Here is a 14,830-nt window from a genome sequence, read left to right on the forward strand (position 1 = left end):
AGCCAGACCAAAACAATCTGTAGATGAAAAGTTCCTGACATGGTGAGGCTGTGCTGTAAATTGTGCATTATTCCAGATTCAGGGGACTAAGTATTAATTTGCCTTTGAATATAATAAATATATCAATCAATATATCAATATAACCTGCCTTCATTGTTTTTTAAAATAAAATGGCTTTTCCTTAAACCTCTGGAGTGTGAAGTGAAGGTATTTTCTCAATTTTTAGATGTCTCCTTAAATCCACTTTTAAATGTACTTCTTATAACATGGCATGGTGTTACATGTCAAAATGTTCAGTAGTCTCTGGTGTTGCTAGAAATGCAAATTCACTCACCTTAGAGCACTGTCTTATGAGAAACCTAGCTTAGAAATCCGATTTTTGGAAAACTTCAAAACTGTTGTGAAACACATATGTACTCATGTCATCCATTTTTTTTGGTGTTTCAGATTTTGTTCACCAAAGTCTTTGGTTCACAAAAGTAGTGAAATATATCAATTACACTATAAGCCTATATAAATGTGTTGTTCATGTCTAAAATGAAAATGTGTAAATTATAATTTAGAGTAAAATATTTCCATCCCTCTACTTTCACCACAGAAAAGTTACATCAGGACTGAATAATGACTTCATATTCCATACCAAGGTTTATGTGATGTGTACAAATACAAATTCAGCATTTCAACTTTATTTTTCAACCAACTATTTATGTTAACATATGAAACTGTAAAATCTCAATATTTCCAATATCAGAACTTTTTCAACGAACTATTCATTATAAATGTAAAGACAGGGGGTCTTTGTCCATGGTCTTTGTCTGTCTTCCAAGACAGTGGGTCTGGCTGCTGTGTAGGTGGGGGTGATGGTGCATGGGCTGCTGGTGGCTGTGTGGGAGGGAGGTAGGTGTGATTGTCCCGGGTTGATGCTGGTGGCTGGATTGGAGGTACGTCTGCTAGGCGAGACTTCTTTGCTGGCTGGGTTGATCGCGATGGCTGTGGTGGAGGCCTTTGTACCGAGGTGTATCTTAATCTTGTGGCAGGGACAGATGGAGGCCGCTGTAGTGATGCTGGTCCTTTGGTCCTCGGTGGTGATGGCTCTGGTGAAGGCCCTTGAGCAACGGTAGATCTTGACCTTGGTGCAGGCACAGATGGAGGTTCTTTCTCCTAGGCCCAGGCAGCTGTGAAATCTGAAAGAAATATAGGACAATAATTACTACTAAGTTCATTCAAATAAAGTTCAAGTGGAATGTTTCTAAAGCACAAATAACAATGCACAACTAAAAATAAAATGGAGAGGCGGGACAGGAGTCTCTCTCTTACACAGGTATTTTCCAGTTATTTCCCATTCAATATAAAGTCACAGACACAAATATAACTACATCTATAGGTGTGTATGTGTGGGACGAATACAAGTTGATGTTATTCATCTACACATGTTACCTCACTTTTACACACAGAAATCACTTTTACACAGAGTAAACGTTTACTAACGGAGAGTCTATTTTGTCACAAGAGAAAGTTCATGACTATCGATAAGAATACAAACAATACCTATGTGGGATTCACCATCAAAAAGTTTGTTCTCTTTTATCCTCCTAATGACACGCTCTACATGAACCCTCAGTCTGGCAATGGCCTGTGTCTCCCTCACCTCATAGGCTGGCATTTGCTTCTGCTTTGACAGAAAAGGTGGGCAGTACACCTTGCATTTGCAGCAATCGCTGATCAGGAAGCTCTTATCTACCATCACTGCTATGTTTTCAGTCAACAACGCAGCTATTCCAGATTGTTTGAAAATCTCCTTGTCGCTGACAGAACCACCATACAGACTGGAAACAAATGTCACTGCGCCATGTGGGGCTATGCCAACCAGGGCTTTCATGGTGCAGTGAGATTTCTATGTAGAATACATTTCACTTTGGAGGAGGAGTGAGGATGGTGTTTGACACCTCAGCTCTGTGCAATCCAGGATCACCTGTGTGTCTGGGAAATCTTTGAATGCCTCTGGGAGGTGGGCTTGAACTTCTGCAGGTGTAAGCCAGATGCACTGTGACCCCAATAAAGTTGTAAGAAAACTTGTCCATGTTGCAATGATGCGGCTCACAGTGGACTGGTGTACGTTGAAGCGGTTTGCAAGGTCCCTCTCTTTCAAACCCACCGACAGGAAGCATAGAAAAAGGAAGAACTCGTCAATTGGCTGAAGCAGCTGTCTCTGGAAGATAAAAACAAAAAAAGGTTACTATATTAATGTCATGAGTGTAGCACACTATGGGAAAAACATTAAGTTGTTTTAGTTCTCTGATGTATTCAAAAAGGATTGAGTACTTTAGCCTTTTAGCCTACACAAAAGCAATGAAATGTCAGAGAGACATTTTCCCTTCAGTTTGTGTTTAGATTGTGTGTTAAAAGAAACGTAACCTACCGTTGATGGACGTGCGTGTGTAACCACTTCTTCATTACTCTTGGCAGTTGATATCGCTCTAGTAACACAAACCATTTAATGAATTGAAGGCTCAATTAAAAACCAGAAGGCCATCAGTTGGTTATAGCTCGGGAATCTGTACACAAAAGACACATGTCAGTCATTAATTGACAGTAAATACAATCGTGTTAACTGTAACACATGGGCTAATGCTTTCCTCTTGTTTGCTATAATACATTACAATTCAAATAGACTGAGTAAGAAGGCACTAGGTGCAGGTATAGTAATCTACAGCAGTAAAATGTAGCAACTACATTAGCAGCAGTAATAATAATCTAAAACATACAGGGAACATTTTACACACAATGACTACGTTTACTCTTCATTCTTACGTGTGCAACTGGGGGAAACGCAGTGGATATTGACATACTTTTACTTTGGTAAGGTTTTGAAGATTTCCACTTGTAGTAAAATATTATCAGTATGTTGTTAGTATTAATATGTTTTACTCCACCACATTTAGTTAACCTTCATAGTTTCTAGTTACTTTTTATATATGAAAACACAGGATTTATGATTCTACATGTTCAGTTCAGGAGTATTTTAAAACCATAGTATTTGTACTTATACTTCAGTTAAGTTGAGTACTTATTCCAACACTGCATGCATATAGTCAGCGGTCACACGGCAGGTAAACAGGATTCTTTATAAGCTAACCCATCTCAAAAACTTGGATAGAATTTAGCCAAAACATTACCTTGTATAGAATCGGATGTTGTCGTCGGAGCCAGCAAACCTCTGTTAGCAAAACTCTCGCTGGACTCTTAACTCCTGCAGTTGCTTCTGCAGATCCTCCACTGTTTTGGAGTTGTCTTCTGCAGCTTGAGAGGACATGTCCAGTGAAGCTGCTTCTGGGTCTATCCGCCTCATGCTGTCCCGCACTCTGCGTCTCTGTATCCACATCTGCTGGGCCTGCAGCTGTGCCCTGACAGATTCAGGGCCAATCTGGTTATTCCCAGCCACTATCTCCTTGATGAGGTCGTCTAGTGTAGCATCTGAGATGGTGGAGTATGTCCCACAGCGCAGCATGTGGAACTGCCTGAAAAATAAACATGTTTTAAATATATGAGACCTACGGTATTCAGATTTACTTTACAACATGCATAGTGTAACATGGCTACAACCCCTCCTTGGGATGTTTACAATAAATTGAGACAAGATGGCACTTCCAATGTTGAAGACATTGCTACATACCTCAATCGCCGTCTCACTGAGCGCAGAGATACTTTTAATATCTGTGCCATCTTTGTTGCTGTAAAACCACAGCTCCTCAAAAAAGAGAGTTGCTCTCTGGAAATGCTGAATTGTGGGGGACCTCGACCACCCAACAAAATGAGTGGGGCGTGGTAGCCAGAATGACCTGCAACAACAGCAAAACATTAGATTACATTTATTGTCATTGTTGTAAAAGCAACGCATTTATGCCGTTGTGCCAGAAACGCACACAATGCGTCTATTTTATTGTCATTGCCCAGCCTAAAGATACTTTAAAAAAAAATGAAATGCAGTTTGGCATTAAACCAGTGGACATGCAATACACTATAGTTGTAGTATACAGTAAGAACAAAAGCATAAATGTGTATGGGCATAGAGATACATAGTTGCAGTCTGTGTCTTCCAACCCTGAAGACAGAGACTCCCCCTCTGGCACCCTTTCAATGTCCTCATTCACACGTTTGATGATACGTGGTGTACTACAGATGGCCAGACTGCCCTCGACGGGGGAGGGGGAATAGCGTCTCCTCTACTGTGGCAGGATATAAAGGTGGAATTTGGAGTACAGTTTTAAGTGGACAACTCGAGACTCAGAGCGTCTCACCAGAATGTTGTAATTAATAGCTGGCAACTACAGATTAAAAAAGGTGTTTATATTGGTATTACCCATATTTAAAACAAATAATTACTTTAAAATGTATTGGCCTGTTGGACACTTAGTACTCAACAATACTAGCACTGGTTTATCAACGAAAGCCTATGCTAAAGTGAACAATTATCACATCGACCTACCTTGTTGTGCGGGTGTGGTAGGCCAAGATCTCCGGACTTCAAGTTACATATTCCCGAAGGTCCTGAAGTAAAAGATCAGCTGTAGGGACGTTAATTAGCCTGCCCCGTGACCACTCGAGGCTCCTTTCCATGGTTTCTAACCTGCCAGTAAACGGTTTGGTGAAATAGGGGAGAAGACAGAATTTGTAAGTGTGAAAGATCTCACACAACCTCAGTTTACGTTACATGCAAAAACAAACTACATTCCTTTGTGTTGGTAGTAGCGATAGGCTTGGCCCTTACCTCGTTACTGTGGATTGTAACACGGCATGACCGGCATCATCTGTTTGGAGAAGTCTTGTGCAGTCATTTATTTTCCTTTTGCAACGCAAGATGAAGTTTCTCGTGGACATTTTTCCGGCTGCTGCTACTGCTGCTGCATGCTTATAGAGAGGCGAAGTCCCTCCCTTTCCGGTTGAGCTCCATGGGACCTTATTTCGGAAAAGGTATGTATTGAAGTCAATGGAGAGAGAAAGATTATCTTTCGATCCCGTTTGAATTGAACCACAAATTACACATATGATTTTTGTCAATTTAAAAGATAATTTTGCAAGTCAAAAAAATTGAAATGTGTCGTAAAACTGTGAAGTAACACTTTTTTTTTGCCTGAAACCAGTCAATGACCTACATCTCCCGTCGCGCACCACCACACACCAAGACGGCCGTCACGTTGGCACATTTCACTTCTTTCTAGTTGCGTATTTTTCATAGTCTTATATTTCAACAGTTTTACGACAAACTGAGTTTTTTGACATGGAAGTGATTGTTTAAGATGACAAACATCATAAGTGTAATTCGTGGCACAATTCAAACGGGATCAAAAGATAAGTTTTCTCTCAAGATATATTGCCTGATCTTTTCCCTAACAGCCCTGATACCGAAAATTCATGGTATTTTTCTTTCTTCAGTGTCTGGAAAAGCACAATTATGTTGTTTTTCCGGTTTTGTAGACAACGAAAAAAGTAAACAATCCTTCCTTTCTAAAACAGAACAAAGAACACAAAAATGATGCAATGTGCAATTGCAATTGCACTGAAGAGAAACATTCGAATTCAATTTTTTTTTTTTTTATAAATTAATACATCTGAGGCTGATCAATTCCCATTTATTTGAAACATGAACGCAGGCGACAGGCTACCACCTTAAACAACTGGAGAACAGACAGCTGTTGCCAAGCAGTTGGGACAATTAAGGTGAAGCAGACCTTGGAATACTTTGCATTTATACAAAGATTGTAAGTGAATGAAAAGAGATAACACAAAAAAACGTTTCCTTTCCGAGACTCGAGCCCGGCCCTCCCGGATATTAGACCCTTTGACCGTTAGTCTACAAGCAGATAGTGGATAGATTTAGTTTGAAAGATATAACTGGAGTCCACCCACGCAGCGTCGAAGTGCGCATATTTTAGATATTTAATCATATATTTTCGAATATAAGGGGTAGAAATATGATTCAGATAACCGCATAAATATGTGGGCACATTTTCAATGTATATTGTCTTGTATAAATTAAGTTATACTCTCGAAGGCATGTTTATGTTAAATATTGTATATCATTACAAACAGCAGAGGGCAGTATAGGACAAGAGCTCCTGCGGATGATGTCACATATGCTGGTCACGTGACGAGAAACGAAGGGGGCAGCCATTTTGGCAGTAATCGCGTCAGTAAATTCATTGGCAGGCACTGGCAGACTGTCGAGGATGGTGGATAACTGCTGTGCACCAGGTTGCACAAATAGGCGTGGGAAGAAGAAAGGTGTATCTTATTATCGCATTCCAAAAGACGCGGAGAGGAGGGAAAAGTGGATCGCAGCGATTAAAAGAGCCAGGAGCCGTCTGAACAAGACTGAAAGATGGGAACCCCCGGCCGTTTGCTTTCGCTTATGCAGTGATCACTTCATATCAGGTGGGTGAAGGAATACAGTACAATGCTACAAAAAGTTTCTGGTCAGTTTAATTTTTACCGAAGTAGAATCTAGCACCCAGTTATTATAGCTAACGGACTCTGTGATGTCCCTTTTTAACTCAACAAGTGTGGCTCTGGTGCAGCCTAGCCAGTTAGCTTGTAGCAAGCTAGTGGTAAACAAACCCGTGTTGAAAATATTCCTCGGGACTCGGGGAGAGCAGCTCTCCCCGAGTCCCGCTGTGCAGTTGCAGTGGGCTCCCAGCACAACACCGTCGTTCCTGACCACCACCCATGGCTTTAGTTGACTTTCATTAAGCCTTTGGGAGTGATTAACCTATATATGAAATTCAAAAATAGATAAATAAAGGTTAAAAACGCCAGCCACTTTGGTTGAGTACGTTCAAAAATACAAACTAGTTTCAGACGCACTGCAGTAGCTATCCAAGCTAATAAACAAACATGCTAACGTGACACTGCCGTAGCTAGACAAGCTAATAAACAAACAATGCTAACGTGACACTGCCTATCAAACTGGAATAATTTAATACTTACCCTTGCAGTGATGATGCCGAAGTTTTTGGATGTAAGACTCCACAGTTGAATGTTGTTTACGAAGCCGGACTGACACCATTTGTAAGCCTCCAAGCTTTTGTAAGCTCTGAGGGAGTCTCCTGAGTACACTGATGGAAAGCTTACAAGATAGCTGTGGATGTCCGCGTAGCGCAAGTCGGGTACATCGTCTTCAGAGCAGGAGGTTATGCTCTTGAAAAGCACACCGGGTGCATTATATGGGTTGCTTATATTTAATCTTTCTAATTTTGTACTATAAAGCCGAATTTCACTTGAATTAAAATGAGATGTATACTCGCACGGTAGGAAAACGCTGGCGCCGGTCGTCATGTTTACTGCCAAAATGGTGGCTGATAACCAAAAGTCACGTGACCGCAGGAGCTCTATAGGACACGGAAAGGCCTCAGTGGGCATGCCGTAAAAGGGAATGTGTTGCTGAGCGCATGCCGTAAAGTAAGTGTTGTTATTATGTGTCTGCCGCAGACTTGGCATTCTGGCTGGAACGGCAACAACGTTCCCTCTGCTTCATTCATTTCTCCTGTTCAACAGGTTAGTAGTGTGTACAAAGATTGTCATATTTCGATCTAAGAAGTGTGTTTGAAACTGTTCTTTATGTGTAGTTTAATGTCATTCTGTCAGCTAGTTCGGCTCCACTACAGTGGCTAATGGCGTCCGCTAGCTTCTTTGTTCTTCTATGTTACTAGGTGTATGACTCCCGTGCAGTAGTTTGGCTTACATTTCAAGTGTATTCTGCTTGTATAAATATGTGAAATGCTGGTCTGAGTTCATAATTGTTCATATTATTGAAATTCTAATAGCGCGCTAATGCTATGCTAATATTGTGCCTATCAGTGTACAACAGAGCCAGGTTAAAGTGAGTACAGTCAACCGGGTTGTGTGTGTTATCACTGTATTATATACTGGAAATGAAGAAGGCTTTAATCCTTCATAAAAGTCATAATATGGCATGTGGATTTATTTCCATTTTTGATTAGAGAAAAATACGTCATACAGTTATTTTGATTTGCTAAATGTAAAGGTATGTTTTTTTTCCTTCAGATTTCACAGCTGCCTGGGCCTAGTGGCCCAGAGGCGGCGTTTATCCAGCAGCCAGAACCTCCATCTGTGCCTGCACCAAGGTCAAGATCTACCGTTGCTCAAGGGCCTTCACCAGAGCCATCACCACCGAGGACCAAAGGACCAGCATCACTACAGCGGCCTCCATCTGTCCCTGCCACAAGATTAAGATACACCTCGGTACAAAGGCGTCCACCACAGCCATCACCACCAAGGACCCGAGGACCAGAGGACCAGCATCCCTACAGCGGCCTCCACCTCCATCTGTGCCTGCCACAGAGTCCTGCACGGGTCTGATTTTCAAGACCCGCTCCCGCCCCGCACCCGTGACGTGCAGTACCGAACCCGCCCCGCTACCCGCACATATTGCCAATTAGTTCCGCAACCCGACCCGACCCGCCGGCACAAGATCCGCAACCCGACCCGAACCCGCATATATATAAGCAGTGACAACGTGCAATTATTAACACACGCAGTTGCATATTTGGCTCAAAAAGCCTGGGATGTTGTTTATTTTCTCCATCTAGGTTGACACCAAAAGCCTCCCAGACATTGGATTTCGCTCTTGAAAAAGAGTTATTGAAAATGGTGTATTCTCCGCTAGAGAGCTTCACCTCAGCCATTCAGAATGTGGTGCGCTCAGCAGCAGATAGATGCGCTGCAGAGGTTATGATTATGCTCGGTCCCGCGGAGGAGAGATCTGAGGATTTAAACATTAAACTAAAATATTATTGTTTAAATATATTTATTATGCAAAACCCGCAACCGGACCCGCATCATCTTTGTTTTACCCAGAAGCGAACCCGGAAAAAAGCATTTGAAAAAATACCACCCGCAAATCACCTTTTTTGCGGGTCACCCGTCGGGTACCCGCGGATACCCGACCCGATGCAGGACTCTGGCCTGCCACAAGATTAAGATACACCTCGATACAAAGGTCTCCACCACAGCCATCACGATCAACCCAGCCAGCAAAGAAGTCTCGCCTAGCACACGTACCTCCCATCCAGCCACCAGCATCAACCCGGGACAATCCCAGCATCAACCCGGGACAATCCCACCTACCTCCCTCCGACACAGCCACCAGCAGGCCATGCACCATCACCCCCACCTACACAGCAGCCAGACCCACTGTCTTGGAAGACAGACAAAGACCATGGACAAAGACCCCCTGTCTTTACATTTATAATGAATAGTTGGTTGAAAAAGTTCTGATATTGGAAATATTGAGATTTTACAGTTTCATATGTTAACATAAATAGTTGGTTGAAAAATAAAGTTGAAATGCTGAATTTGTATTTGTACACATCACATAAACCTTGGTATGGAATATGAAGTCATTATTCAGTCCTGATGTAACTTTTCTGTGGTGAAAGTAGAGGGATGGAAATATTTTACTCTAAATTATAATTTACACATTTTCATTTTAGACATGAACAACACATTTATATAGGCTTATAGTGTAATTGATATATTTCACTACTTTTGTGAACCAAAGACTTTGGTGAACAAAATCTGAAACACCAAAAAAAAAAGGATGACATGACTACATATGTGTTTCACAACAGTTTTGAAGTTTTCCAAAAATCGGATTTCTAAGCTATGGTTTCTCATAAGACAGTGCTCTAAGGTGAGTGAATTTGCATTTCTAGCAAGACCAGAGACTACTGAACATTTTGACATGTAACACCATGCCATGTTATAAGAAGTACATTTAAAAGTGGATTTAAGGAGACATCTAAAAATTGAGAAAATACCTTCACTTCACACTCCAGAGTTTTAAGGAAAAGGGTAATGCCATTTTATTTAAAAAAACAATGAAGGCAGGTTATATTGATATATTGATTGATATATTTATTATATTCAAAGGCAAATTAATACTTAGTCCCCTGAATCTGGAATAATGCACAATTTACAGCACAGCCTCACCATGTCAGGAACTTTTCATCTACAGATTGCTTTGGTCTGGCTTTACCCTTCACTGATTGGTTACAGACACTTTGAACTTATTGGCTAAGGAAATCAGAAGGAGGGGCTCATTATCATATAAAAAACCGCGCGAACATTCGCACGTATATTGGCCCGTTTTTTCGCGCGTTTTTTCACGCGAAAAAACGGACCTTCCCGTATGTTCGCGCGTTTTTTCACCCCCGTATTATGGCACTTTTGGCTTTCCATAGGATGAGAATGTCTGGCGGGCCGCCAGTTGGTGGTCACTGCCTTAGGGGAACTTTTCTTCAGCGGCCCAGAGAAGGCTCGGTTAAAGAAGATACTTCAGAGGATTAGAGAGGAAACTGCAAAGAATGATGAATAAGTACATCTTGTTTTTATTTTATTTTTTATTCTCTTTTGTATTTTTCTTCAGCCAGGGTTTTATTTATGCAATTATAATGTCATTATGAGTATCATAAAGCTGGGCTCTTTAAAGATTGACGTTTCTCGAGGGGATGCTAAGAGAGCATCTTTATTTGTGGTGCTTTTCTTCTGGGACTGCATGCACTGGGTCCCTCAGAGCATCCTGTTCCTGCCAAAGGAGGAGGGGGGACATGGCCTGGTTCACCTGGCAGGCAGAGGGGCTGCCTTCAGGCTCCGGTTCCTCCAGAGTTTCCTGACTGGACCTGCTGACCTGGTCCGGAGACCTGTAGCTCGGGCCTTATTGGAGCGCTGTGGTGGGCTGGGTCTGGCTGATTCGCTGTTCCTGATGGACCTGAAAAGGAGTACAATTGAACAATCTCTCGGGTTTCTATGAAGGTCTCTTCAAGGTGCTGGGCCTTCTCTGCAACAGAGACTCTGTGAGGAGAGGATTCTCACGCTGGGCCAGGTGGTGGAGGTGTGTGGCCCCCGCCTGGACAACGCTGCAGGCCTGGCATCACGTCTGAGCAGCCTCCTGCTGCAGAGGCACTGATCGCTGCTCATTGGAATGGACTGAAGTCTCCAAATGACAATGACTCTTTTCCAGAGATGTTTTTCGTGATGTCAGTTGTGAGGGTTTTTTTGTGTGAAAGTTAAACAATGTTACTGTTTTTGATTTTAAGTTTAGCACCATGTCAAACAACGTTTATTATTTGTTGTTTTGTGTTGATTGTGGAAAATTGTAGTTTTTCTCTCTTTTTCTCTCTCTCATCAGATTTGTGGGATTGTGTAGCATTTGCTGTTTAGAGTTTAATTCTTTGCATTTCTGTTTATTTCATACACTTGCAAATCAGGCAATATTTATTAAGATTGTGGCATGTTTTGCTGGTTTCTGGTCCCTGAGCCTGTTGGTTCCTATTTCGAATGTTGTAAATAGTTTTTTTTACATTTTGTTATTATCTGTTATAATATATAAAGTTATTTTTATTGCATAAAATGCAAGATGTTCTCTATCTCTCTTTGCTTGATATACTGACACATAACACCCATACACTACACACATTACTGATTAAACTGATATCACAATTTAGTTCCTAAAATAAATATGCTGTAATTGGAAAATAATCATGTGTGGTGTCCTTGTTTTGTCCGTCCTTGTAGGTAATTCAGTAATGGTGTGTGTGTAACACAGAAATAATACATAATTGGATAGTGTTTCTCAAATGGAAATAAGGAAATAACGTTATGTATCAAGACTCAGTGCGAGTTATTACTTTCTTCCTTTACCTTTGTTTCCTCCTGACAGCTCACTTAAAGGTATACTCAATTCAATTAGCATGACCTCAGTTACATATAGTATTGCCAAAGCTCTGTATAGTTGCAACATCTATACAAAATATAAATATACAATACTCCCCCTTGTGGCCAAAGGTGTATGCTTGAGTGCAGCAAAATGTAGCACAGTGACTATTTTGTAAACTAAACATAAAACAATACATATTTAAATATATATTCTTGTCTGTGGTTATTTTTGCGTTCAGGGCATACAAGGCAAGGACTCCCTGAACATCAAACTATGAAGAACTAAGATTTGGGAATCAACGTGGCGGTTAAAGGGACAGTCGTGCTGCATGAGGGACTCATCCATAATCAGAACAGTGTGGTTAGGAGAAGCAGACAGGAGATACTGTGAGAAAGGTACTGATGCACAGGGGCAGGGGCAGCAGATTCATATATGTATACCACCTAAATGAAAAAATAAGAATAATAACAGTGTCGGGTTACTTAAAAAATGTATTCTGTTACAATTACTAGTTGCATATAAAAAGTGTTTGTTAATCTTATCTTTTAGATAACCTCAATACTAAATGCAATGCAAATAAATAACAATAAGATGTGTTTTAGTCATGGTTTTAGTGCTTTATGTAAGACAGAACAATGTGACCGTAGAAAAGACACTTACAAATGATTAAGGACTGAAAGTAGCCTGAATGAAATCCACAAATGAAATTCAGTCAGTAAATATATCTTTTGATGCAACTGTTAGGGAATACAGTTACCTTTTTATCCTTAAAGGTGGGGTACTACATTTTGGAAAAACCAGCTCGAGTGCGCTAGAATTTGAAAATACACAGCAGGTGTAGGTACCATATGTGTTCGGCCTACCATAGAGGTTTCTCAATACTCAAATTTCCCTTCCTCGACTCCTCCGGCAGTGACCCGGAAATGAATTTCAGCGCGCCATTTTGAAGGACCTCTCATTTCCGTAAATGCACTTCGAGGACCGAGCATCGAGCATCGAGGAGGCTCTCTGAAGGAGCTATAACCAAGGAGACACTGGCCGTTTCTCAATCGCGAGGATACTGGCTTGGTAGTCGCATACTTCCAAGTCACTTCCTTCAGAAATGAAGCAAGTATACTTCCAAGCCACGGCTTCGGAAAACAAAGAAGAATGGAACAGGCTAACAAGTGTGCCACTCTCTCTAACGGTTTCAACATAAACTGTACCGAAAATAAATACCTCACGATGTCTGTCTAATTATGAACTTGCTTTACTTTCACGGAACACATTTTTGGTGATAACAAATGCAACAAAGTAACATATCTACCAACACATGTTCTACGCCACTACATACTTACATTTTAATGTTTGCTGCGCTGCGTCGGTTCAGATATTCTCCGCAAGGGTTTTTGAAATTGGTCCGTGCGCAAAGCTTTGTGGGGATTTGAAGGACACAAAGTCTACCCATGTGCAGCCTCGAAATTACCCCAAACCAAGGACGTGGCCTCGGTGGAATTCCAAGTAAGCTGGAGATTGGAACAGTCCTTCGGCGACACTCGATGACGTAGTATCCTTGAAATATTGGCTTGGAAGCCAGTTTCCTCGCGATTGAGAAACGGCCACGAACGCGCACATGAGCAATGAGGGCACGAGATAAGTTTGTGCACAGATGGAAAGCTGACAGGCAGGTAAGCCATCCAGTTATTTTGGCCGGGCCGGCTCAGATAATTGGTCGTGCTTTTTACAGTACTACGGCTTCCACAGCTGACATTTTTTATATATTTATTGTCGAAGCATTTCATATATTCATTGCTCTCGGGATGTTAAGAGCATTCCATGGAATATAACAAAAAGTGTTTCTGAAATAAATTACATACCCCACCTTTAATACGTTACCCTGTTACATGAAATCTGTCACCCCCCAAGCCTGCTGAGGTATACACTATATTTCGAATATTCTATTTTGCTGTCATAAAGCTCTTTCCAATGTTATGCGATTACATCTGTAGACCTGTTTCTGTTATTGTGTCACTTTCAATGTGAACTAACTAAACACACAAACTAACTGATCGAGGCAGGGTAAACCAGCAACTCCCTAAAGTCAAATGAATCATTTGAAATATACGGTACATATAGAGACTGCACTGAAAAAACAAACATTGACTATAATTAAATGTAATTAACATGTAATGTAAATTAACACAACTCTATTAGGTTAGTTGAAAGCAATAATATTACGTTTTAAAAGGTTCAACATAGTATTATTGCTTTAAACTAATCTAATGCAGTTATGTGAAATCTGTTGACGTTTAATTAAAGTCAACTTTGCATTTTTTTAAGTGTACTCAGGATTAATCAGGATACAAAAAAAGTAACTGTATTCCCTTAGTTATTTTAAAGAAACGTGTAATCAGTTCATTAAAAACAGGATGGGGATTACGAGCATGATTACAATACATTTGAAACTAAAGGACTATATAATATAGAAAGAATAAATATTATTTTTGGGTTTCTTCTTTTAAAGGAGAGGTGTCATGGCCATTTCCACTGATCATAATTCCATTGTTGAGGTATACTAAAATAGAACAATACTGTGCAATTTTCCAAACTCACATTGGTTTCGCATACAGCATCTCTGTAAAGTATCTGTATTCAGCAGTATTCACTTCCCCTCCGTTCCTTGTTTAGCGATACACAGCCAAACACAGCCAAACTCAACCTGAACACACACAAAGTCACAGCCAAAATAAAAACAATAAGTGTGGCTTGATATTGAGAAAGAAAAAGGTTTATAGGTTGATAAACGCTGTGAGAATGGGTCTGCAGAGAGAATTTCGCGCGATCCCAACACTCTGTTATCAGCCTGCCGCAGGGAGCAGAAATCAGCAGGGCTGCCTGCACTGAGAGTGTGTGTGTGTGTGTGTGTGTGTGTGTGTGTGTGTGTGTGTGTGTGTGTGTGTGGATTGGTCAATTTGGACCAATCAGCGGGGGCTTAACGTAACGGCTCCGCGGACGTAACGTAACGGCTCCACGGATTGGCCCATTTAGTTCCGGGTGCACGTACCCGGAACTAAATGGACCCGTACCCGGAAGAATCAAATGACGATGACGTCATGA

At 41.1% G+C, this 14,830-nt stretch overlaps 1 protein-coding gene across 4 annotated transcripts; it reads right to left on the bottom strand.

Moving 5' to 3' along the window:
* Window positions 1-224: 224 nt before the first annotated feature.
* LOC307016689 (uncharacterized protein) lies at window positions 225-6,104 on the bottom strand. Of its 4 annotated transcripts, XR_013801877.1 has the most exons (7): window positions 4,769-6,104; window positions 4,487-4,627; window positions 3,674-3,839; window positions 3,177-3,518; window positions 2,420-2,555; window positions 1,973-2,209; window positions 233-1,184 (listed from the first exon to the last, which is right to left on the bottom strand). XR_013801877.1 is itself a non-coding variant. In XM_079645921.1 (3 exons), exons 2-3 carry the CDS (start codon window positions 3,721-3,723, stop codon window positions 3,221-3,223), a joined length of 348 nt encoding a protein of 115 aa, XP_079502047.1. In that variant the 5' UTR covers window positions 3,724-3,839; window positions 4,487-6,104; the 3' UTR covers window positions 2,562-3,220. The 4 variants fall into 4 exon arrangements, 1 of the variants encoding a protein (XP_079502047.1); XR_013801876.1 differs by having other exon boundaries at window positions 225-1,184; window positions 2,102-2,209; window positions 4,487-6,104; XR_013801878.1 differs by having other exon boundaries at window positions 236-1,184; window positions 4,487-6,104.
* Between the last annotated feature and the right edge of the window lie 8,726 nt (window positions 6,105-14,830).

This window comes from Notothenia rossii, assembly GCF_949606895.1.
Source record: "Notothenia rossii genome assembly, chromosome: 8".
NCBI classification, from domain to species: domain Eukaryota; kingdom Metazoa; phylum Chordata; class Actinopteri; order Perciformes; family Nototheniidae; genus Notothenia; species Notothenia rossii.